Source organism: Alosa alosa, chromosome 5 (genome assembly GCF_017589495.1).
Source record: "Alosa alosa isolate M-15738 ecotype Scorff River chromosome 5, AALO_Geno_1.1, whole genome shotgun sequence".
Taxonomy (NCBI): Eukaryota; Metazoa; Chordata; class Actinopteri; order Clupeiformes; family Clupeidae; genus Alosa; species Alosa alosa.
In genome coordinates, this window is record NC_063193.1 from 16,287,868 (window position 1) to 16,315,392 (window position 27,525).

At 41.6% G+C, this 27,525-nt stretch overlaps 1 protein-coding gene across 1 annotated transcript; it reads right to left on the minus strand.

Annotated features, from left to right (window-relative positions):
- Positions 1–251: 251 nt before the first annotated feature.
- On the minus strand, positions 252–27,525 carry LOC125294596 (collagen alpha-1(V) chain-like). The gene is made up of 28 exons (XM_048243469.1): positions 27,443–27,525; positions 23,865–24,023; positions 23,314–23,503; positions 21,606–21,725; positions 21,221–21,343; positions 14,735–15,307; positions 13,394–13,513; positions 11,211–11,249; positions 10,868–10,921; positions 10,692–10,745; positions 10,307–10,414; positions 10,062–10,115; positions 9,651–9,704; positions 9,146–9,190; positions 8,768–8,821; positions 8,636–8,680; positions 8,458–8,511; positions 8,318–8,362; positions 8,158–8,211; positions 7,087–7,131; positions 6,858–6,911; positions 5,894–5,938; positions 5,747–5,800; positions 5,024–5,131; positions 4,821–4,874; positions 1,152–1,205; positions 478–522; positions 252–320 (listed from the first exon to the last, which is right to left on the minus strand). The coding sequence occupies exons 1-28, from the start codon at positions 27,523–27,525 to the stop codon at positions 252–254; spliced, it is 2,556 nt and encodes an 851-aa protein (XP_048099426.1).

The following is a 27,525-nucleotide window of genomic DNA, read 5'->3' on the forward strand; positions in this document are numbered from 1 at the left end:
ATAAACTAAGCCCTCTTCATTTTTTGTCTTGGTAAAGAGCTAAAGACTCACAGTGACACCTCTGTCGCCAGGACTGCCGACTGGACCAACTGCACCCTGTCAATGACCACCAAATGCATTTGTGAATATAGGTTTTCAGGTTAATAATTCATTAAATAACTTCTAATCATTCCTAATGGCAATCGATGCTCCCATGCTGAAATTGGCATATATTTTGTAATTGTTATTATTGGTATTGACTGAATATTAAGTTATAAAATGGGAACCTGTGTACCAGGCTTTCCTTCTGGTCCTTCAATTCCTGGAAGACCCCGCAACCCCTATAAAGAGAGGGCACAATACACAAACTTGGAAACATGCAAGGTTTCTTGACCCTTCCATTGATGAAACCCTTTTGGGTAAAATGGATGGGTGGAATCCCATCCTATATATAAGGCTTAACATAGGTTAAAGATCTACAAGGTTAGGTTGTCGTACAGGAATTCCAGGAACACCACCAGGGCCATCCTGTCCTGTTCGACCCTGTAAAGAGCAAGGACAGGACTGTTAGTGGAAATGTGTACAATTTCATGCACCTCAATCTTGCAGCAAGAAGTCAATTTGATGACGATTTGATTAACTCTGATTATTAAAGGCATCCTATGCAGTTTCAGGTATTTTTGACAACTCTAGAGCTCCCCCTACAGTCGCGATATATTTATATTTTACTTTGCCGTTGTAAATAGCCTACTTCTTATGGCTTGTTCCCCCTGTACACAATGATGATTTTGTTGTGGAGGCGAAGGACTAAGAACAGGCAAAAACTATTTTCAAAGAGTTGTATCTACTGACAAGGTAATGTTTCACGATTCTCGCAACAACATGTATCCAGGTCGGCAATTCTTGAAGTTGCATTGCTGGTTCTCTCATTAGCGACTTTCTACAACTATGCTCTACGGCTATGCTAGGTGAACGATTCCCCTATTACAAGTTCGCTGACTATCAAATTGGCTTTGTAGAGGTTATATTAAAGTAAAAATCTGGCATAGTGTACCTTTAATAGATCATCTAACTTACAGTTGAATAATAATCACATACATACTTAGAATGCAGGTAATTGCCATGTACAGAATTGTATCTTGTTTAAGAGAATAGAAATAAAGAAATGATACCTTGGGGCCTTTCAATCCTCGACCTCCATCATGACCAGGAGTCCCTTTATTGCCCTTGGGTTCAAATGGAGAATAAGTGCGGAATGTATAATGAATGTTCAGTAACATTTTCAATGCATCTGAATATAACACAAACAAATAGAATAAACAATCATTTGCATAAACGGTAACACTTTATTTGAAGGGGTCTACACAAGGGTGACATGTAACCGTCATAAGAATGTCATGACACATGTCATGCACACTAATGACATAGTATTGATGTTTATGACTGTTGTCATTAAGTCTCATTCGGTTTTTGGAATGTCAAGTTGACATTGTTTGGGTGTCATCATTATAACAACTTGACATTAGGCAAGATGACATCATTTGAGGGTGTCTCTGTCATGACAACTTGACATTAGCTAAGAAAGAAATGCAAAATTGACATATAACTGTGTTTGGCCTGACTCATCTTCTAGGTTCGTGAAGTGGTGGGCCGGAATAATTGATTGACATGACACCATTATAATTGTGTCATGAATACTTTCCTTGGCATGATATTGTCATGACAACTTGACATATAACTGTGTTTGGCCTGACTTATCTTCTAGGTTTATGAAGTGATGAGCCTGAACAATTGGCTGTCATGACACCATTATAAATTAGATATACTCAACATATTGAAGGTGTATTGCAGATGTAACCCATTTGAAAATAGCCTACTAATAGGGATTACATTATTCTAGTTTAAAGGAGAATTCGTGTGATATTGACCTAAAGTGTATTGAAACATGATACCGAAAGTGTGAACGTATGTCTCATAGCCCATCTCGGCTTGTCCCCTGCACTCCAAAATCTGGCTTAGTTAGCCGATGCTACCAACAGCTTTTTCAATAGTGGTGCTTCGCATCGGCTAGCCATGCAAATAAATCACTGTTTTACACCCATTTACGAGGCTCAATGTATCTCCACACTTCATTGGTACTTCGAGGGCCCCGGACATTTAAAACGAGACATTGAGAACTTTGAAAAAGCACTGGTAGTTTACTTACAAGACGATTTATACAGACAGTATCTTCAATGGGTTTAGCGCTTGCAGCAATCTTGAATTTAGTCATGATAAGTTTCGAAATCTAGACGAAAGGTATGATAAGGATCAGATCCAAAAAATTCAGTGGAAATGCATGGATTCCAGTTTCTTCCAGTAGCAGCAACTGGAATCCATGCATTTCCACTGAATTATTTTTGGAATCTGATCCCTTATCATACCTGTTCATTTCTACTGCATCGCTAACTAGCCAGATTTTGGAGTGCAGGGGACAAGCCGAGATGGGCTATGAGACATAATGCTCACACCGGGTATCATGTTTCAATACACTTTAGGTCAATATCACACCGGAATTCTCCTTTAATATCTAATTTCTTGATTACTTTTAGTTATGTTTTCCCTGCACACCGTATTTGTCCAGTAGGTGGCAGTGGTGGAGCTGCATAGAGGGGAAACTGCTACACTGATTCTTAGAGAAGAAGATAGAAATCGCAAACAGCAGGACAGCAGAACGATAGTGAGCTGAAGCCTTATTTAGATTTTCCACACTGAGAAGAAAAGTTAAAAATAACATTGAAGAGCTAGTTAAAAGGAGTTTTCCCACCAAACCTACTTCTAAGGAAGGAATAACAGCAAAGGGTCGAAATTACGACAAGGAGTTTACTTAACTTGTATGAGTTTTCTCCAGTGAGTGTTTTACACGTGTTCGTCATTTATGTTAGTAGCAGACATGGCGTGATAGATGTGTTTAATGAGTTAAGCACGTAAAAGTTTTATTTTGCTGTAACTCAGTTGTTTAATGCATTGTGTGGAAATGTATTGATGGTACTGCATAAGCTAAAAACCAATCAGAGTTGAACATGAGTTTAATGATTTGAAGTGCTATTTCATGCTATGTTGAAGCCATGTTAACAACGTGATATGCTAGTGCTGAAGTTTCATGTAGGCTATGTAGTGAATGTATTGATTAAAAATAAGAATAAGCTACTACAGTTCATAAATATGAGTTATATTTCCAGATCTGCTAAAATGTATCGAGAGAGTAATTTAATTGAATTGTTGCCCTGCTATGCAGGTTGTTTTTTTGTTTGGATGCATGATTTGAGAGTGTTCCATTGGACAAATTCGCCATTGGACACGGGAGGCAGAAGAGCAGAGGGCGCGAATGATAATTTTGCCTGCGACATGAACTGCTTCTACTCAATATGTCTTCATTTCATCATAGCCTACAGATAAGCGCGAGATCTCACCAAAAAAAAAAAAAAACATACTACCCAGGTAGATGGACTTATTATTATTTTGGGGTTATTTTATCAGAGCTCTGAGGTCATTTTACTTTATATTTTTCTCAACATGTGTTTAAAAGGTTGAAAACTAAGAGAAATACTGATTTTCACAACTAAAAGGACAGAAAAGAAAAACAAGGTCATACTGTTTGATATTTGATGTTTAATAAATGCCGGCTATATGTTCTGGGTAAACTATTTTGGTACTTTCATTTGTCTACGCCTCTTGTGAAAAGTTCCTTAGAAAGGCAGCACTTCACTCTACATTAAAATAAGTGCCCCTTACACAGACAAATATATATGTCTCAGGGGAATCGAGTCCCTCAAAACACACCTTAAAATGATTGAATGGTACTACTGGTTAGGAATCCGTCATCGTAATGGTGTGTTGGGTAGACTCGTGCATGATTTGAAAAAGCTGCAGAAATGATGGCAATGAAATGGTGCTTAAAGACTAGTATGTGAATAGTTGAATGCATGTTCCACATGCACAGTTAGGTTAGCTGGCATGGTAACATGTCCATGTATTATGGTTTTGCAAAATGCATTGCTGAAATAAACTCTTAAGTCATGACTGAGTATAGTATTTGTTGTCATTATAGTTGAAATTAGACTCAATGTTCCAGAAATGTAAAATGTACAGAAATAGGACCTACATGATAGTGTAGTGACACTTAATGACATGTTCAGGAAACATCTCAGATGGTTCACTGTACTTTAGGTCAAAGGTAAGTATTCATGACACTGTCAGGAAACTATTTTGGTGTAATAGTTATTTGTGACAGCTTAATGACAAGTCAAAACTGTACCACTGTAGTTGAGGTCAAGGAAAGTATTCATGACACAATTATAATGGTGTCATGACAGTCAATTGTTCAGGCCCTTCACTTTACAAACCTAGAAGATAAGTCAGGCCAAACACAGTTATATGTCAAGTTGTCATGACAATATCATGCCAAACACCTTGCATTTCTTTCTTGGTTATGTCAAGTCGTCATGACAATATTGTAAATGGGTTACATTTTCTTGGCTAATGTCAAGTTGTCATGACAAAGACCCGTCAAATAATGTCATCTTGGCTAATCTCAAGTTGTCATAATGATGACACCCAAACAATGTCAACTTGACATTCCAAAAACCGAATGACACATTATGACAACAGTCATAAACATCAAAACTGTGTCATTAATGTACATGACATGTGTCATGTCATTCTTATGACGGTTACATGTCACCCTTATGTAGACCCCTTCAAATAAAGTGTTACCGCATAAACATTACTCATAGAAATAATTCAGTAAAAAATCCTCATGAGCTACAATTTTAAATTCTCTAAATTAAAACAAGACCGACCTTGGGACCTTCCTTCCCAACATCCCCCTGGAGACCAGCTTCCCCTGCTTCACCCTAGAGAAGAAAAAGATCCACAATCATCAGCAGTGATATGGCATAAATACCATTCATAAACAGGGTAATTTCTGCTTTAGATGGCGCATGTTAAAAACATCTGTTTAGCTGTTGAGAGCCATGGTTAATCATCTGGATTTTACGCATACCTGATTTCCTGGCAGCCCCGGCTGACCTCTCTGACCTGGTGAGCCAAAAAGGCCAATCTGACCCCTCTCTCCTTGAGGTCCCATGACACCAGGAACACCAATAAGACCCTTGTATGATGAAGAAACAGAAAAAGAGGGTATTAACGAATGGTCATCCGCATCATGTGCAAGATCGTTCTTTAGGTTCTTAACACCAGAATGGTCAAGCTATTACTCTTTATGTCAGCAAAACACATTAAAAATACTCTAGCAGATGAAGACATGGGATTCATTTGGCTCTATTAATAGCCCTTCCACCTCCACAAATGCTTAAGTTTCCATGTCAATATTTTGGAGTTACTTTTAGATGTACATACAGTACTTGCTCTCAAAAAACTATCTACATTGACAATGTCACATAGAACACCCTTTACAGTTTGAAAAGCGAAACTAAGTTCATACAGGTGCAGCATTATCTAGATGCACTCCAAAATGTCATGGGTTCTTGTTGGGCCCATACTACATCTTTCCACCATGTGAGATGAAAAATCGGCCCAGTTGTTTTTGCCCAACCAACCAACCAAGCAACAAAAACTGGGCATGGAAACATAACCTGCTAGGCAGAGGTAACAACTATGCTCTTGTGCTCTGGCATACAGATACAGATGAATGACTCCTCCTCTCCATGGCTGAAACATGGAAACAGGTATCACTGGTGTAATTAATGATTAAATTGAACTTTACATGGTCTCCTTTAGATCCAGCATCCCCCTTGTCTCCATTATCGCCCCTTGGGCCCTGTGCAAACAGAGTTCATCAGTCAGGAACATCACCCACCACTGCAATTTATTATGAGAAACTACTGACCATAAAAATGGCAAGATATCTTACTGGGTCTCCTCGAAAGCCATTTGGACCAGCAGTTCCTGTCACACCCTGAAAATGAAAAGATCAACTATATGATCACTCCCCAGAAGATGACACAGAGAGGTGAACTAATTGTTTTGCAAAACTAAATGTTTTTTGTTATCAGAGATATCAGACAAGTGGGTGGGCTACCACTTACACTGGAGACTAAATTAATGTCTTCCCTGTTGTCTTTGTCTGAAGACGTGGGCCATTTGTGCTTTTTGTATCATGTACAGCTATGACAGTTTGATAGCTTGCAAAAGCAGATATATTTAAACAATGCCATTTCTATTTTTGAACTTTTATTAAGCCAGAAAAAGACCACGATATAGAATAGCTGGCCAGGTCATGTAACTAGGTCAAAAAAACAACAGGGCAGCATGATCCAAGTATCATCAAGCCAATGTACTGTAACCTCATAGCTGTGGGGATGTGCCATGAATTTGCTGTAGCACTTTTGTTATGTGAATTGAAACATTTTGTAGTCATTCATTGCATAATTCATTGTACAGGATGTTGTCTTGAAACGAACCAAGGCCGTTAAAACTTGTACAATCTATCATACACTGTAAATGTAAATGTAGAAAGCTTGAAAACTAATGTTCTGCTGTATTCAACGGCCAGAATAGAGCATAGGTTGTATTGGGTTACATCCAGGTGTGTGTGTGTGTGTGTGTGTGTGTGTGTGTGTGTGTGTGTGTGTACAGCACAGTATGTGTGTGTGTGCATGTGACAAAGGGGGTGGGGGGAAAGACATGAGGTCACTCAGCCATTTAGTAAATACATTTTATTTAATTATCAAATAGAAATTAAATGATTAAATATATATATTTCATGCCCATAACTTACGGCTAATATCTGGTCACAGTTAGTAAGCACGTTTAACATTCCAACAGGCAGTGATGAATAAGTTCTGGTCAGGAGTAGCATGTCCTGTCATACTCACCATAGCACCTTCAATGCCCTGCAGACCTCTACTACCAACTGGCCCATCTCGGCCCTAAAGACAGAAAAAAACGTCTTATGACGATGCTCCTGGTGTTATCTGAATAATCCATTTTCTTTATATAGACAGCTGGGTTTTAGTTAAATAATAAAAAAAAAAACAATGACTGTGAGAAATGCTGATGTTAATTCAACTTACAGAAGGCACTTACAAAATAGTGATTACTTACTAGGTCTCCTTTAAGACCCTGAGGACCACCCATACCAGGCAAACCCTGTGAATAAGCGGAGGATTTATTTGTATGCAGAAAATGGAGTTGTGCAAGAGTGCACGACTTGATATATACTGTGTACAGTTGAATGGATATCCCAAACTTCCACGAACATCTTTCAACATGGCCTTGTGAATGTCTGTTCTCTCATGGTGACTTATGCATGACCTAGATATGGTTCCAAATTAGGTAATATTTTGACTTCAAGAGATCCTCAACAGGGAAATGGGTGATTCTACCCACAGTCCTTTTTATAAGGGCTGTATCTCATTACATTGAACTCATGAAGCTAGTTACACAGCTTTACAGCGTCTGTGGCCTCATCATTTGCCAAGATCCCATAGCAACACTTCATGTGAGAACATCTGGAGAAGAACGAAATGTAATAGGACAAAGCAGGAGAGTTGGGATGTTTAGGGTGAGTTTTCACATGCGCTGTGTTTTAAGGAGGTCTCAACAGACAGGCCATGGGGAGTTCCCCATTGTGTGCTGCTAGTGACCGCAGCTCCACGGCAGTGCAATAACATAGCTGCTGCTGGCTACCCGGCAACACTCTACACCACTGGGAGAGCACCATCCACTTGAGGATGCCTGAGTGAATACAACCACTAATGGCCTACTTTGGGAAAAACTGCTGTGTGTACACCAAAGGAGAATGTGAGGATTTTTCACACTTTGCTGTATTTTTTATATCGTTCTGGGTTCAAATTTGAACAAAAAAACATTAAAAAATGGTCCAGTTTAGAGTTGATGATGAGAATAATATAACCGGCAAACATAAAATTAATGGAATCTTATGCATAGCTAGCATGCACAGAAGTAAACCGCTTGATTTTGCCACTAATGGAGTCATATATGTTATTGTAAATGTAAATGTAAGCACAACATGAAAAGGAGCCCTGCAGAGACACGCCCGACTGTGTCTGTTTACCTAAATAAACGTAGGAAAATGACAATTTCTAGTCAGTTATCTAAATGAGAAGAACATGTAGCATGCATCTATAAAGTGAATCTCCAAAGCCAACATACTTGAGGTCCTCTGGGCCCTGCAGGCCCCCGAAACCCCTCAGCTCCAACCAGACCCTACATGACACCAATGCAGACAGTAAGGGTGGTTTAAAAAATAAGCAACACTGTATTGTATGGATTGCAATGCTAGAAGGACAACAGATTGCATTATGTACTATACCTGCGGGCCTCTGCGACCAATTGGGCCAGTGGGCCCGATATCACCCTGAAAGTGTGACAGGAGACAGGAGACAGTTTATCCACGTTATCCATACTCATTTGGAGTGCTGATTTGAATTCTAATTCTAATGATAAGCTCACCTCTGTGCCGTTTACTCCCTGTGCTCCGACCATGCCAGTAACTCCTGGGGCTCCCTGTTACACACACACACACACGTGCACATGCACACACACACATCCAAGTATTCAAATAAATTGAATATCTTTCAATAAAAGATGAATAGGTGTTACTTCAGGAATTAACTGAGTGTATGCTCACCACTGCCCCTGGTGGTCCTGATTTGCCACTGCGTCCAGGAAGACCCTAAAGAGCAGAAGAAACAGATGCTTATTAAATAGTTCAAGATAGTTCAAACAGTAATTAATAAATTACAATGTCCAAGTTACACACCTCAATTCCTGGGGTCCCTGAAATCCCTTGTATACCTCTATTGCCCATGGGACCCTAGGCCAAAATCAGGACATGGATGCAGTTAAATACTGCATAAAGGTAAGTAATTTACGTCAGGTTAATGAAACTATTAAACCAACCAAGTTTTTAGGTCCCACGTCATACTGTGTCCATAATATAATGTACTTATGAAGGTTATAAATGCAATGATTTGCTTTTCACAAATATGGACTTTTTACAGTACAGTTCTCCGGTTCATCTAGCAACAATACATACAAATAAGCATTATATTTATTGATTAGTATGTAGTAGGCTACTTGAGAACAATAAATATTAACTTTTTTTTAATTTCTGACATCCTTATACTGCTGTACTTACAGCTGGACCAACAGGTCCTGGTAGCCCTGGTTCTCCTGTGGAGCCCTGGAAAACAAAATGTTTTGAAAAAATATGCTTCACATTTCGATGTTTAGTCTATGATGAAAGATTACTTCATGGAAATATAGCATAGCAATATAGGCAAGGCAAGTTTATTTTTATTGTCAATTTCATAAACAGAAACAATTCAATGTGGTTTACATACTGTATAATATAGTATGAAGAACGTGTATTCTCAATACAGAAGGATATCAGTCTCAAATTCCATGTCTCAGATTCTCTTTACAGGTAACCTAATTATTTTAACTACTATGGTATTACATTAGTTCAACGGATGCATTGATTAATGCAAATGATAAACTGCATCCAATTCATGTTCAATTTCTTTCCACAGGGGGGCAATATTTTTCAGACATACAGTTCTGCACGCCCCCTAAGAGAGTACATGTGTGTTTTTAAAGTATCTCTTAAATTCAGTCCTACTGAGAACTACATGATCAGTTACCTTCTCTCCTTCTCTCCCTATATCACCACGGAGGCCTGGAGCACCAGGAAAGCCCTGTTTTGGAGGTAAAATACAGTATAATAGAGGTGCATCAATATTTCATTCGTTTATCTGTTCAAAACTCTTCACATTTCTTACCTGAAAGAAAAAAACATCCATATGTTACAAAATGTAGTTATATATAGCTTATATATGTATGTTATATATATACATTATATATAGTTGTTATATATGTTATATATTTGTTTTTAAGAGAGTGTGCTCATCTTCAAGCAACCTCTTGTCTTGGCTACTAATTGTGATATCCACTTTTCATGTTACAAAGATGAACAGATGGCAATAACGTCTGTGGAGGGATGGCAACACAATGACATGACAGCAGTGGTGTTTGTGATGTGTGAAGCCTCGTACCTCCTCCCCCTTCTCTCCAGGAGGAGCAGACTCTCCTTTGTCACCCCGTGGGCCCTGGAGTCATGGAGGAGAGATGGTGTGAGTCAGCACTTTAATGGATGCATATCTGCACATTATACATAGAATATCTTTCCAGATATCCTGCATTTAAATACTGAGAACATTGAGGATAATTTACCTCACTAGATGTTACTGTCTACAGCACACCTATCATTTAGCAAAAGGAGAATGGTGCTGTATCTTACCTTTAGGCCAGGTAATCCTCGAGGTCCAGGAGTTCCATCAGGCCCAGGTTGTCCATCTCTACCCCATGTCCCTGCTCGTCCACTCACTCCCTTAGGCCCAAAGCTGCCCTGGAACAAACACACTGGACACTGGAACATTTCATCTCTACAGGTCGGTCAACTCCACAGAGCACATAGCATTGCTTATGTACATCCACAACCGTACTGCTGCTCCTATCTATATGTGGTACAGGTCAGACATTGTTTGACCCTTATTGACTTTTGATTGAGCTGCAAACCCAACACCTCTTGCCGCCTCCTGGCAAGCACGAAGTCTAAGGACAAACTGTATTTTTGGATTGTGTGGGTATGGACAGTGGGCATGTGATGTCATAAGAGCCATTACCATGTCGCCTCTGTGTCCGGTTACCCCTCTCTGTCCCGGTTCTCCTGGAATGCCCTTATTCAAGCACAAACAGACAATAAAGCAATCAAATACTTTAACCCCTAAATGGGGGAACTACTTCATAATCAGCTTTTGCTGATAACTCCATACATTTAGTTTGTAAAGACTGCACTTACAGGAGGGCCAGGCTTTCCCATCTCCCCAATTGGTCCAGGAGAGCCCTGCTCTCTCTACAACATCAAAAGGGGGAACAAATTAGACAGGTCTTCATACCACGCAGATCATTATACTTCTCAATGTTTTTGGTCTGTTGAACATTTCATGTAGAGGCTTTGTTTTGAGGGAGGTCATGTGGCAGTGACAGGCCAATCTCGTTCACATGTGCCCAAATGTTTCAAACAGTAGGAAGCTATCTTGCACTGATGTCCAGGTAAATTAGTGTGTCTTCATTAGCAAGCAGGCCACAGGAAGTTTGTATGTCTGAATATGTGTAAATGTAGGTATTTGTGTTGTACTTACAGGCCATCCTGAGTGTAAAGCTTGAAAAAAGGATGTTCTCTGTTGATAGAACATAGAATGGGAGTTAAGATAGACATTGTACAAACTATCATCCATACGTAACTAAGATGGCTCAGACATTTTAGACATGTGTACCTCTGTAAGCTAAGAGTGAGCTACTTTCTCCTGTATGTTTGCCTAAGGTTTTAATCTAACACATAACATCTTGTAACGTGGGCTGCATTGGCCTACATTAGGATCCAGCCAAATGAGAAGCGCAAACGGCACAGTGTTGAGAGCCCCATGGCTAACTCCCAGATGGCACATAGAGAAGGTGGCACAGTGTAAGCTGTCACCATGGGCCATAAAAGTGGATTTCTGAATCTATATAGACATACAGTATATACATACATACACATATAAACACACACACTCAGACAGACAGACACACATACTTACATACATACATGTACACGCTTACACGCAAACACATAGACACACACAGTCTAAATGCAGGTCTATTGAATTGGCCATGGCTCTCTTGCTTCCCTACGATATTTGTCTTGGCTGGCGAGCCAAGTCTTGCCCTGGGGTTGGACGTAATACCGCTGCTGGCCCAGTGAAAGAGAGGCAGAGACAGGATGAGAGGGGTCAGACCTCCCCCACGGCACTCAGCTCTCTGCCGGCCCAGGCAGCCCTGAGGATCAGTGTGTCTGTATGTGTGTGTGTGAGTGTGTGTGTGTGTGTATGTGGGGTGGAGCGGGGGATATAACATCTGTCAGAATGGCCCTGTGTGCGCGGTCGGAACTCCCCGGCAACACTAGCTGCATTCACGGCGTACGCCGCACGCTCGGCCCCGGATCGCCATCAGTGCAAACAAAGCCCGCTGTGCAGACGCATGCACGCCAGGGTCACCGGCTTTAGCTTACAATGCTCTGAAGACAAATCATCCTTAATTACTTGGAGCTGCCCGCCACCCCAGGACCACACCGCAATCTCACTCTGCCATATCCATCTAAACAGACTCCACACACTCGAGGAAGGAACTGCACAACTGGGCCAGAAATAGAAACTAGCACAGGGCCCAAAGGTGAATCACATACGGTCTTAAGTTCTGTTCAAACCGTAACATGTTTGCACTGGATATGAGGAGATATTCCATTGGTACAGTAAATATCAATATCAATGCTAGGTCAGAAAAGTATGCCATCTCCAAATCTTCTGGATCACACATCCCTTGCCTACAGCGGTTGTCTGCCAAGTATACACAAACCTTCATAAATGCTCACTCGATGTACGGCAAAAAATGACAATGTAAGTTTGTTCGAAAACAAAACATCCATTGCACAAAAATGCAATTAGATCAGAGAATGCTTAGTTTGTGTGAAAGCGTGATTACAATAAGATGAGTTATTATGGTCGTGTCAGACACAGATTCTCCCAAATCAAAGCATGGCATACAGTACCTCTCAAACGGGGCATACATTGCAATCTTCCATGCTGAAGCATTTAGTTGATTGCAGCTATCAGCCTCAATCATGACAAAATCCATATAATGATTTGTTGTTTAAATGATCTAATCCAATCCAACATGGATCAAAGAATTTGGAACACGGCTCATAAATGCATTCAGACAATAGAATCCAATTATCACAAGTCCTCTTGGAGGCACAAAAACGTAAAAAGAAGAGAGCAGTGGTTAAAAAACATTTCTGAGACATAGAGCAGCAAATACTGCATATAAACTAGTACATGTACGCTACTGCAACATACTGCTCTCCCTGTGCTAAAGACCTTACAATTGTCCCACAACTGCTTCCAATTACATCACTGTAAATAGTATTTTGGATTGCGGTCTCACGGAATAGAGATCTGAAATTGAACATCAGAAATGGTCGGCCAGCCTCGGCACGGGCACAGAGATGCGGCAGGTCACTCTCAGGTCTGGACCAGTGGGCGTCAGCGTGGGTGCAGCGACAGTCTGCGCGGGTGCAGCACTTTCCCACTGCCAACAGCAGGTCCTTGTAAGCTGGAGCTGAAGCCTGACGAGGATAGCTCCAGCTCCAGCTCCTTGGCCTGGCGCGCTTTTTAATTTCCATGGCTCTGGATGTGTCCAACTGTCATGACTCAACCCTTGCTGGCGTGGTGTACAACCCCACTGAGGGCTGAAAAACAAGGAGTGTATAAAAATAAAGCGGACCAACCCTAAAAGCGGCCCAGTCCTCCGGGGTGTTCCTCCACAGATAGAGAGAGGGCAGGCCGGGAAATCCCGGGGGTCCAGGCTCCCCCCTCATCCCATCCCTCCCAACTGGGCCTAGAGAACCCTGAAAGCAGAAATCATGTCAGTATTAGACAGTATTATGTCCTGTGCGTCATAAAAGACTGAGAAAGAGGCAGTGCAGCTCTCGGCTGTATTCTCAGTTAGAAATGCAAATTAATTTGATTTGTGTGATATTCTGTGACTAATAAACAAAATACTCTCCTTTTTAAGGCAGTAGAATGAATTGATGTACATATCCCATACCTTGTCACCTTTGAACCCAACAAAACCTTCTCGTCCAGCACATCCCTGAAGAAACATATTAAGAGTTAATTATCCAATATGTGAATACAACTGACACTCAGTACAACTGACAGTTGAGAATAACAGAAAACAAAGTAATCATTGATGTCATGCCAGCCAACTGAATCCACTGGAAACTGGTACATATCCTTAGACAGCACAATTTCAGCAAGTCACCATCATAGGTTTTGTAAATATTTATTCTCTGGTCTGTAATTTTGCAAAGAGCAAAATAATATGCATGGTGGCCAAAGTCTATATTTAAGAGTTGTTTAAAATTTAGACAGTTTGAGAGAACAGAACAAGGATTTAAACAGGGGAAAAGATGTGGGTATGGAATGGAACAAGCAAACTGAATCTAAAATGTAATGTGGCAAACAAACGACTCATTATCATAAATAAATCCACATTACAATTTACTCTGACTTGTTTCATAACACAAACTGAGAGCTATATTATTTAAGCTTTAAAAAAAAGAAAGCTGGCAACGTCACTGTATCCCACCTTCAAGACATCAAGTGTCTACTGTGCTGACAGACAAGAAAATCACGGTAAATGTAAATCCTTTGGAGATAATGCATATTTCACATGCCATGTACATCAAGCACTGGGTGAATGCCTGGAAATCAGTGAATGGCTACTTGTTCAGAAAAGCTGCAGAGTGGACCCTTCACTGACTGAAGCTGCTTCTAGTCTTTTGCCGGATCTCATGCAATGCTGTAGTATCAAAGTACCAAAATAAACAACACATCACTTCCAGACTTTAAATGAACCAATACAGCTACAATTAGCCTCTCTTTCACACGTATTAACATCCCCTCAATTCAAAAACAGTACACGGTCTCTCTCCCTTTTAAATTGTAAACTTCAAATGAGAATAATGCAGTATACACAGACATGATAATGCCCAGTATACACAGACATTTATCATCAATCACTGGATGGATATTCTGCATGCAGGTCATATAAAGGGCAAACTCACTCTCTGCCCCGGAGGACCAAACGGTCCTGGCGCTCCTCTGAGGAGTCTATATTGCCTCCCGTCCAGACCTGTGATGATATCTCCATGCTTTGGTACAGCCTGTGGCACAGTGGTGTGCCCAATGCCAGTGACTTGGTTCCTGCCCTGTCCTCCATTGTCCACTGTGGTAATTTTTGATCCACTTTTCAAAGGATCAGTTGATATAGTGTGTGGCAAGAGGTCCTCTTCAGTAAGTACATTTAGGTCAGGTTGTTGACGTTGGGCTTTATTGGGGTGTCGTTCTAAATCAGTGGCGGAGGGAGAGTCCAGGTCAATGATTCCATCTGAAGGTCCTGTCTGTGTTATTCTGCGGTCTGCACTTGTGCTTGGACTCAACGCTGTGACGGAGGTGAGCACTATGCGGTCGTCGGTTCCTTGGCTGTGACTGTTTGTAGTGATTACTGGGTGCTTAGCAGCTTCCACGCCACTCTCCATTGCAAGACTGACATTCTTAAGGTCTAAGTTTTGAAGATCCCATTCGGTGTTATTCTTTGTTAGATCACTGACATTCAAGCCCGAGGACAGCTTTGGGACCTGCCAAAATAAAACAAAATAAACAAGTAGGAATAAATATGTAGGTGAGACAAAACAAGGAGTGAAACAGACAAAACATTTGAGAGAACTGGTGCTTTGAGGATAGAAGCTGACATGAGAAATATACATCATAAACATGACTGAATTTTTATGAATTTTTGATTACAGCTATTCTGGGTGGAGGGAACAATTCCACAGGGACGGAGTCTATGCCGGGAAACATAATTCAGTTGAGAAAGGGGCTTGATTAAAAATACCCCATGATTCTACACAAAAGACCAAAGGAAAATCTCAAATCTCTGAGTTCATGAATGACTTTTATATGTGCCATCAGACCATGAAGTAAGAGGGATAAGATTGCCAGACTGATGCCAACCACTCGTGAAAATACCAAAGAGTTTCTGCTTAAAAGGGCACTCCCCCGCCCCCTCCAAAACAACCCCCGGAGGGCTAGCAGCTGATTGACAGAAGGAAAGTGTATTGCCTAAATCATCACCCCCTTCTGCCTTATCTGTTGTAAACAATAGGCTTCTATGTAAGCAGCAACATAAGCAGCAGTTTGCTTTGAGAGACAGCCTGACTAAGATGAATGGACCACTTGATCCTCTGTGGGGCTAGACACTGTTTGTCCAGCTAATCTTTTGGACCCTCTCGATGTTGGTGGGGATGGTGGGGCTCTGTGTTTTGCCCTAACAGAAGTAGTAACTGGAGAACGATATGAAACACGTTGGTTAGTCAGTGTTTAAACTAGATGTTGCGTTGAGTTTGGACTGGAGCTGAGAGGAAATGAGGTCCTTTGAGTGGCATAATGTATGTAATATCAAATTATGGAGGAATGCATTTACTGCCCTGACATTTCCGAACACATCAGCCCCACATGGGCAATCAGGGGTTGTTAGTTGATATGTAATTATGATGATGGATGTGATGTTGGTTTGTGCCGATAGCATCAGTGATAACAGAACAAAAATGGTTTCCTGTCAATCCATTTCCTACAACAGTTTGATTCTGATAAGGGAGCAGTATGAACAAGCTGCCCGAGGCACCATGCTAGGTCCTGCTTTTGTGAGGTCTCAGGTCTCTTTTTAAAAGCAACTAAGATTGTCTCCTTCCAAGGTTCAATTAATCAAACCTCTATGCCATTCACAGCATAGCATATCAAAACATACATGAGCTAAATGAATTAGCAGAAAAAATAGCAATGTTAGTGTAAAATCAGCACAATTATCAGCCCGTTCTAAAAAAAGCATCTATCCATTCATTGTTTAAAATGTATCCATATTTATTTCTGTAAATTGTGTCCTACATATCCATTAGTTTTAGTGGAATTGTATTGTAAATATAAATGCCTAAAAGAAGGGTTAAAGATGTAACAACTAATTGCTCAAGAGAGTCCATCCTTTGCGGAAAAGGTCTATCCCTGAAGGTATTCTCCTGATAGGGTCACCTTTAAGGCCTTGAGTAAAAAGAGCAAATCTACCAGAGATTGTCAGAGATTAGCCCTGGTCAAGCCAGAGCGAGAATCCTGACCCCCAGAGAGTCTCCTCCACAGCGGCCTGTTATCAGTGCGGAGTGTGCTGCCGGCCTCATTGTGAATTATGATGTGGAGCATAAATCAAGGTGGCGACACTGAAATGAAAAGGCTATTTGTCGGCTATTTGTCTGCTGATGCAGCTGGGCAAACACTATGAGTCACTCTGAGAGTAATCACTCCAAGAAAGTTTGAGGGAGGGAAATACACTGTCCTCGAAAACAAATGAGGGCCAGGAAATGAGACAAGTCAGGCGTGGAAGGAACATGAGGAATTATTTCAGAAATATGTTTTCAATAATCTATGTCATTACTAATGCAAAGAGTAGAATTCCGCTGACTGAGAAGAAACTTGAAACCGAGTGACAGATTACAGTAATATCCTTACAAAAACAGAAATAAACACTTCATTAAAAGGACATTAAAATCTATTGATAAAAGTGCCATAGAAAGAGTCAATATAATGATATTTTGTTGATGCAAATATGAAATTATTACCGAATGGAAAGGTTTAAACCATACGATCATGCAGTTCCCACAAATTATGATCAAGCAGCAGAATTCCTTAAGAACACACACACAGATATAAACATGATGAGAGACAGGGACAGGTTGGCTCCCCTACCTGATCACTGCCCAGAGAATCCACATATAATCCAAGCAGAAGAATATCCAGCATCACCCAGCCTCTAGCCCTGGACTGACCGTGCATGGCTGCAAGGGCTGAATGCATCTCCAACCTCCCTCTGCATCCAAACTCTTCCAACATGTATAGGGGACACTCGACTCCGCAGCACTCTCCAAGATTGAGTCATTGCAGACCCACCCAGTTCGTACCTCTGCCTTCTCCCTGCCCACCAAACCTAAAAGGGTGGTGAACACTGCTCCACCCCAGTGACCCATCCAGTCAAGAGCATCAATAAGGATGTTCATGGCTAACTATAGCAAATGCAGTTACATAATGTCAGATAGAAAACAATTAATGGGGGCTATTTGTGAACTGTGGTCTTAAACCTCATGTCCCTGTCTGCTGTTGGAGTCTAAACGTATACTTATACTTATTCATTTGGCTGACGCCTTTTTCCAAAGCGACTTACAGTTATTGCAAGGACCACTCTCCCCAAAACATGTCAATCAAATCCATGAGATGATTGAACATAACCGTGCTTTAAAAGTACCTCATGAGCTGTGCCGATATTTTCTCTAGGAAACCAAACACATCCAAAACAGTTGGTCTGGAGCCTGGGTTCCTTGGGTTCAGATTCAAGAGACTCCAAGCCACCATGGTCCACAGGCAGCTTTTATCAATACTATTAGTGTACCAGCAAATTGTGTAGAAGAGCGAGTCATTTTCTCACCACATACAGTACAGATGGGGAAACCTCTAATCTATAGCAATTAATCAAAGGCCACATGAAAAAACACTGACGAGGGATAGTTCTAAACTATCTGATGAGTATATCCAGAGGAAAGAAAGCTGCATGAATCTACTAATTTCTCATTAGGGGGGGCCACTGAAGTGCTTTCCAAAAAGTCTCATCATGTCTAATTAGATTGGAAATGATAATTTCACTGTGGAGACCTACAGCACTCTGATTCAAAGCTGTGGGAGAGGAACGCAGCCAGCTCCTTCAAAGAGGCTGGATTAAACCATGACGACTCCATTCGCCAGTTCTAAGAGCAGAACATGGACCTCGTTGTTCTTTGACGCAACTGTATGCATCAGGCAAAGACCCTTAGGTTTTCACAACTTTAATAAAGTTCCCTTGAGGACATAATCTTGCTCAAAACAAACTCCCTATCTCAGCCATCGGCTATCCCTACAACTTATAATTGCTTCCAGAGACACTTTGCAGCCAAAAGGGGCTATAGTAAGCGCACAGAGACAGTTATGCTTCCCAGAGGTGGGTGGTGGTGGTGGTGGTGGTGGGGGGCTAAGTATAGATTACTGCTAATGTGATGAGATGACAACAGGTCATCAGAGCAATAAAGAGACCATTGACACCTCAGTGACATAACATTTACAGCAGGGATTTATTTAGCGCACAACTGGGGCATTAAATTACAGGTCGGCGAATATAATGACAGGTTTAACCGCTCCAAGACCAAAGACACTGATGATAGGTGCACCCTGCCAAGGGACAGGAATACTGAGAGCTCTGATATGAAATAAGAACAGCGTGGGACTCCAGTGAGGCCACCACGAGAGCCTCTAATTATTCCCCCTCTCCAGTGAGGTGTATTATCACTCGCAGGCCACCTCTAAAGAGGGAATGTTTCCACTGTGATGGTACACTGTGCCCTTTTGGGGCCAAATGCGCAGAGGATCATGGGAAAACATGCCTTCATCATTTAAAAGCATGCCAGCAATAGGAGCGCAGCCTAAACTTCATAAACGTGCCTTACCCAGAAGGCATCTCTCCAGCTGTGGGTTTTGGCCTTGGCACTTCTCAGGCACTTAACAGTGTTATTTAAAACCGAATGCCGAGGTTTACACTGTGTGCATACGATAAACAATAACCAGATGTAAAAGAGGCTCTGGATGTCATCATTGATGGTACAAGTAAAATAATTGCACTCTTTTCGCAGTGTGCTGTACGCAGATGTCTGAGTTCCACTTGGCCAAACTTACTTTTAGTGACCTGTAACCTAAGGGCTTTCCTCGAACCAGAAACGGCACGCTGTGAGGTCATAATTTGCTATTTTATTCAGTCAGGCACAAATGATGAATATGACTGTATAAGAGCTTTCAGCTCTATGGTTTTGTGGGGCTCTTACTATTATGTCATTCCATAACTTGCTGTCATCCTTCCCAGGAAAAGACTACACTAAAAATTAAACCAGCATGTTCTGCTCTGACTATATGAGGACACTGAACCATTTACACTTGTTTCTCAAAGATTTGGCTTCAGTGCACAAATCCCACTGAAAGGCACCAAAGAAACCCAGAACATACTGTATATATTAACGCTATACGTTTTAAACTTTGGATGCCTGTAACATTACTTCCCCCCTGCAGAGGAAAAGCCATCTTTCTGTATCTGTGTTTGGGTTCACCAACGACCCTGCAGGTTTGGATCCTTTCACTCTCAGATTTCAATCAGTGACTTTGAACTCATGCCTGATTGGTGTAAAAATGACGCTGCTCTGTGTCCTATTCGGTTGTTAAGTCCAAATAGCTTTTTGGTCAAAAAACGTTTACTAGCGCAGCCAGCCAGTTTTTGCAACTTATAAACCTTGTCACCATCACCTCCTTTTTATTGAGAGTAAAACAAAACCGGTTAACTTTAACAGAGCAATTACTATAGCTGTGCAGCCAGATGATACAATCAAGGGTTACGTGCAGGCTTCCGCAAAACATAGGATTTTATTAGGTTGAGGCAACAAGTGAGTAGTAGGATGACAATTTTCTTAAAGGCTACACTGAATAGCAGAAAAAAAACGTTTATTTTACTGTCTATGGAAAAAAACGAGCGACTTTGAAAGCCGTTGGACCCGGAAAAAGATTTATTAGCCAATTATTGCATCATCACTTAATAACCGAATAACCGCTACAAATTAGCAGTATGGTTTTATGGAGACTGTGTTATTGCTGTGGTACCTCTATTAGCAATTTGCTAAATTGCAAAAATGTTTTTATGGGGCCAATACATCTTTGAAGGGAATTCCCTTCCTCTGACAGCGACTGCACACCCTCTGTGTATGGAGAACAGAACAAACTTAATAAGATTACACGTTTCTTAACAGAAAATATATCTGTTGATAGCAGGGCAAAATATAAATTTGTATATCTTTAAATAGGGATAACATTTAGATGTACAGTGTGCAATAAGGATGAAGCAGACCATGTTTTCTTGTGGTTTTACTTGCCTGGTCATAACCACACAAACGCACTTTGGACTTCTTTAACAAGCACAATCCAGAAACACCTTAATCTCTCTGAAACAAGCCCTTCCATCCAAAGCACTAACACTTCAACACAAAGTCCCAGCCCTTTTGTAGCATTTGGTTCCATTGTAGTTAGGCAGTTCCCATGACGGCAATGAATCAAAACACTTTTTCCACTAAGGAAAATAAGCTACAGCTTTATGGGAACACATGAGAAATCACTGTAATCCCCTCACTTCCGTCTTGTCCATTTGGAGACTATTGGGGCTATCCATCTCCTCCAAGCTCCAGCTGAGGCCTATTTGCCCCCTGCTGGGGCCACTGATTTTGGCCATTTAGAGCACAGTCATTTCTCACCGTTTCCCCTGACCCAACTCCCAAGGTGAAAGTGTTCTAACACCCAGCTGCAGCTCACTGTCATTCAGAGATGGGCTACTGCAAGAGTATCCGCGCACTGGGGATATCTCACAGTTGCCTATGCTCACCCATACTCACCGGAGCCTTCGTTTCTCTGATGCCGGGCCTCACATCTTGTGTCGCGTGCCCAAGAACTGGGCCTTCGTCATCAGCGGAGCTCTCTGTGAGGTCTATTGGCTGCCCAGAGGAGAATAAGCTCCCCTGCAGAAAATAAACGGCAAGAAAAATGGAAAATGTAACATAGTCAGTTAGACATCTTAGACAACAATGTATAGTGTTGTTATTCTCTGTTATAGCCTATGAGAGGGTTTCTGACATGTAAATCAATTATATTGTGCTGGTTTAGATGTATAAATGTATTGCTTTACAACTGTTTTTTTTTTTCTTTTTAAAGATTTTCCCATCTTTGCCATGCTTTTTTGAGTGCTTATATTACTCTGTCACAGGGTCAGCTCTCGTTTACCTGTGTTTTATCTGTGGACCGCAGGGTCTTTGAGACTTCGCACTCCGTGCTGTAGAGGCTGCAGTGATATTTGGCGGCGTCCGAGTCTCCCATCAGAAAGGTCATCTGTCTCAGCTCTCCCTGCAGGGATAAGCACACATGTCCATTTGCTCCGGCCAGAGGTGCAGAGCCATGCAGCTCTGTCCACCCAGATAAATACACATCTCTCCCTAACAGGACGTGGATCTAGTTCAACACAGTCCACTCCCTTTGTGCTTAACATGACTTTTTTTTTCATCTCTGTGTTGGGGAGTAGCCATAAAACTGACACTATTGGATGACAGGTGATTGCTTTCTGAAGGGTGAGGGCTTTGGACTCAGGCACACACGGGCCCTTTTAGCACTTGGCACTGACAAGCGACAGATCCTTGGATGTAGCCCATTTCCTAATTTGAAAGACAAGTGGGGAGCACATTGTTCAGACCTAGTTGTCCTGGTTCCAAAATAGACAATAGGCAACTTGGCTTACTCTAACACTAATGCCGTAACACAAGGGATTAAATATACTGTATCTGGAGACAGCAGCTGCATTAACATATACTTAGCCTTGATCAGATAATGATGTGATCTTGATCATGCTCACATGACAGGAGAATGATGTCTACCAGCTTCTCCAGTTTGGGAAAAATTACAATTTCTTGCTTGTAAAAATACTAAAGGAACAACTGAGTCACATGTTGGGTAAAGTCCACCAATGTAGGAAATCTTGTATTTTCATCACCCAGTTAAAATGAACATACATCCATATATTCAAAGTAAATCTTTGCCCTGTATATGCTCATTTATTTTTTTTATTTATCTGCATTGGTGGCTGGCAGAATGTCATCATGGCAATAGTTCAGCTTATCCTGAAACACTGTGAATACACTTTATTTCTGGACAAGCATTCATTCAAATAATTTTGTGTTAATGTGCTTTCCTTTAATACCAAATGGAAACAGCATGACATACAGTAGGCAACTACACCTCAAAGATCCTGCTGACATTGTTAATATTTGTGAAATCACACAGATCAAAGTCTTGTCATCACTAAAACGTCATAGACTGTGTCATCACATACAATACATCTTCTGGAAGTCCATCATTGACGTCTAAAAACATGACACAGATGTTCAAGGTATGTGCAGTCTTGTGCACTGACAAACACAGTGCAAGACTTGGCAACCAGATCTAATAGTAGTGATGGATCGCCAGAGATGGAGGACAGCACTGGATTCAATGAGAGCTTCACACTCCCAGAGTACCTGCAGTTTAGGGGCCTTCGTTGTCTTCTGCAGGAGCAGATTTATGACCAAATGCTGAAGATGACCAGATTCCACAGCAATATGGAATGTGCTGCTCTATAGATGACCCAAATGCATGCCAGCAATAAAGTGATGCATTTCTGTTGCAGGCACTGACAATTACACTAACCACAAGACATGATTCACGTTGCATCAGGAAGTAAAACGTAAAAACCAAGAGCATGGCAAAAACTATTGCCCTGCTTCCTCATGCTTTTCTTTTGCTTCTGGAATGAAGGTGTCTATTTTTCCAATCTCATTTATGAAATGTCGGAGTCATAGACTGTCGGAGTACATTAGAGCAATTTTGTAATGAAAGCAATTGGACAGATGATAAAGCAAACACAGAGAGAAGAAAGAAAAAAAAACATTGGTTCTATACTTACCTCAAACGGTGTCTCAAATCCCTCCAGGATGCCACCTACAGTCAGCAGCCCCTCCGTAGTGATGCCCATGTAGGGGTAGACCCACTTTACCGTCTCAACCAGCACACAGTCTACATACAGTGCCAGCCCTTTGGAGGACACTCCAATAGAGACATGGTGCCACTGGGAATCAGACACTGAGACTGGAAACCTACAAGAAGAGCCCGGTAGAAGGGATGTAGGTTAACATGAATGTCATTGAGTGGTGTGAAAAAATGTCAACATAGAACTTAACTTGTTTCAACATTGTAACATGTGTCTTAACCATATGTCTTAACTTGAAGTCATGTTCCCAAATCTGTGCCCCTCGAAACACATTAACTGCAGTTAAGGGTAAATTGACATGACTACATTTTATCCATTTTGAAAGTCTATTTTTGATTTTTTTTGGTAGTTGTTAATGAAGTAACAAGAAACAGTCTTCATCAGGGCATGCCAGGGCATTGGTTGTTGTGTTTGGAGTGGTGTGTGTGTGTGTGTGTGTGTGTGTGTGTTTGTGTGGGTTGACCCACTCATAGTCGCGCTGCTGTGTGCTGATGAAGGTAAGGCTGTAGGGCCCGAGACGAAGCTGCAGCAGGACGTGGTTGTGGAAGTTGAGCAGGGTCAGCAGGCTGCGGTCCTCTTCCTGAGAGCTTCTCAGTTGGAGAAGGATGCTGAACTCCTCCGCAAACCTGCAAACACGTCAGAGGTGGACACACACAAGCACACACTCAAACACTCCCTTACAAACACAGAAGCATGTTGTCACATGCCCACACTAGCCTACAGTATTTAAAAGCCTAAAGCCAAGTAGACACTGTGCACAGATTTTCAGTCGTGTATGACACTCACACTACACGTTTAAATCAGATACAACTGCTGTGCTCACATTGTACATTCAACTGCGGACACTGCAAGAATTCTGACATAAGAAAAAGAAAAAATTCTGACATGTTAAAAATCCAATCGGTTTTGACGGGAGTTGGAACGCTGAGTGTTATGTCTTCTACTCGGGCACTGTGAAGCTGCTCAAACTGCATGACAAATTGGATGAGAATTCGGCCTGATTCTAAAGTTACTGGGGTCTGACTGAATCTGGGCTAAAATTGGGTCAAAATCGCACAGTGTCCGCTCAACTTAAGCATGGATCGCACAGGTTGAAAGAGGTACCAGCATACCAGTATAGTACTTACTTGACATAACATCAAAAAGCATACCTACAGCATACTTACTTGGCATCAAAAACATTGTTTCTTTAAATTCTGCTACTATTTCTTGGTCATTCTTTAATGTTTCAATCTAAGAAAACTGCATGGAGCCCCTTTAAACACTCCTGATATTGTATGTCAAACACACACACACACTCTCTCACACCTTCTTTCAGTCACCCCTCAACACACACTTTAAAATCTCAGCATGCCAAAGACCTCCCAGCAAGAGAGGGTCAACCTCATACCAGCCAGTATCTCTTTCACTGCTATCGCGCAATCTAAATTACCTTAATCCGAATGCCTCGGCTGCAGGCATTGCCAGGGTAGAGTATACACCAATTTGAAGAACGGGACACTTTGAGTCCTCTTCTGATAGAGTTACATTATTGCTGTCCAACCCTGAAATGTGTTCTAGCAGGTTCACAATCTCTGTGGGGGAGAGGAACAACATTTACCAAGATGAGTCTTCTCATCACTCTGTGGAGTGGTATGAACAAAATAGCCATTGCAAACATTTTTGTTAATGTGGAAAACCTCACAAGAATTTGTCACTATTGATTGCTGATGCTTAATGCACAAAACATGATGCTCTTTCGTGTGTTTTTCATACAGACTCAATAACATTACACTCTTACTTTTGGGGCACGCTAGTTTACCCCAAACCCCAAATGTGGTCAACATTGAAATCTTTGAACAAACACAGCTAGCTATCGCTTCCTAGCAAGTCTTTAATCAATCACAGAAAAGGAGCCGTTGAGTGTTGAGTAAATGGTCTGCTTCTACTCACACTCACTTAAAAAAAAAAATCAGAAAAAGAAAAAATATATATTTTATGCACCGTGGATGCAGGGGTTTTTGCTGGGGTGGTCTTGAAACAAACAGCAACTGTCCTCCACCAGCTTACCCCAGCCCCCTCACCCCCGGTACAGTCTGCCCCCTCCACCCGGGTCTTGCCCCCCGGCCAGGGTCAACACAGTCACGAGGCGGCCGCAGGACCCTAGCAGCGGTGCCAGGACCACCCTGTCTGCCCCGGCCCTGCCTGTAGCCAGTGACTGACTCCGCTGCTTTTAATGGATGATCTTGAAAAGAACCATGGGAGTTCCCAGGACAGATTTCATTTTTCCCACCCTGATCTCTTGAGGATGGAGTCGGACAGACGTGGTGAGAGGTACCCACTGATGGACTTTCCATACCACTCTCTCCAGCCTGACGACAGAGTCAATGGATTCCTCCTGCCTTTATATGCCCCCTAACTCTCTCGTTTTCCCTCTGATGGGTTTGACAGTGAAAAGTGAGTCGGTGGTAAATTTTGCAGTTCTGCACTTACAAAGCAATGACCATATTTTGCAATTCATTTATGAAGGACAAAAACACAGGACCCACTCTTTAAGATGACAAAAGCAAAGATATACTGACAAGGGACTAATGATTCAAGTCAGGTTGTTTATTTACAGTTCCTACAGACTGTCTGATTGAAGACAGTCTGACTAAAATTTAGTTTAATTTTTAGTCTTTCACCAGACCAAGCTCAATCTGGGCAAAAAAGAAATCGCCAGCAGATCAGGCTGGGTTCACCCAGCCTAGATCATTTTCTTGTAATGGAAAATAAGGCGGTTTTCTTAAGATCATGCAACACTTACCACACTACTATTTTTGGACAAAACAAGAGAAAAATGGTCTGCTACTATATTCATACATGCTCTTTGACCTTTTGAGAAAGCCACAAACTAGTACAACAATTCTGTTTTAAGTTTAGCCAAGAATCCTCTCCAGTCCTCAGTCAGCAGCTCTCTCTTAGTCCATCTTCTCCAACATCTCCAGCCCTGTCTGTCCAGCTAGGTGACCGCCTCTGCAACCATATGCCAAAGCCCCCAGTCACACATGGGCACGCTCATGATGCATGGACACTCATCATACTGTGATGAAATCTCCACATTCCATAGCGCTCGGGGCTACAACCCACCAAACAGAAGAAACCCGCTGAAGGCCTGTCACTAGGGCGTATAGCAATTGGTTCTCCTTCTAGTGAGCTGAGTGTAAAATTGTTTTTGGTTCCATCTCAACAAGATGCAAATATCACTGAACCAAATCTTACCACTAATTCTGCTTATGAAATGAGTAATTTAATGAACTACTAACACAGGTACTGGTCTGTGTAATAGTAATTACAATGGCCTTGCACAAACACAAAATCATTTTGCAGATATTACTGCTATTTTTTGGATGCAGTGTTTTTGTTTTTATTTTTACCTGCTTCCTGCAGTAGTATTTGTTGGTTTTAGATTAGATTTGAGATTAGCAGATTGGGTTTGGACTCAGCAGTGGTAGTGTTTGGGGTTGGTGCAGGGGGTGTCAGGTTGTGAGGACAGCTGTTTAGTGTTAAAGGAAGGACCCGGTTCTCTAACTCTCTAACTCCCCCGAGAGATGCCTGGACAACCAGGGTATGAATGTTCATAAATCTCTTACTGTGATGATGGCAAGGAATTTAGACATGGATCAATGGGACACAAAGTGCATTTCCAATCATACCTGTATTTTCACCAGAAAGTGAATGGACTGTTTTACCACTCCTATGTTCAGCATGTAGATAACTACTCATGCATCAAATAAAGAGATCAACACATAGTATTACACTATCAAGGTTCAGGGGAACACAACTGACTAAACCATCTGTTTGCTGATGATGCTCCAAAGTTATTGATTGAGAGAATCGTGCCTTTCAATGACCAAATGCACACAGCACTGAAATATTCTTACAGTAACTCTTCTCTGCTCCCTTCTTTCACTTCAAAAACACAAGCTGAATGATGGGCTTCTTGTTCTGGGCCAGTTCAGGGAACTGCACTCCTTAAACAGCTCAATATGAAAATCTACAGTGCGGCGGCCGCGGTGAACGCTACCAGATGAGCGCCTCAATGCTCAAAGGGTCACTTGTGTCCAGGTGGGAGTGAGAGGAAGGCAGGCAGCCCCATCTTGCTGCCAT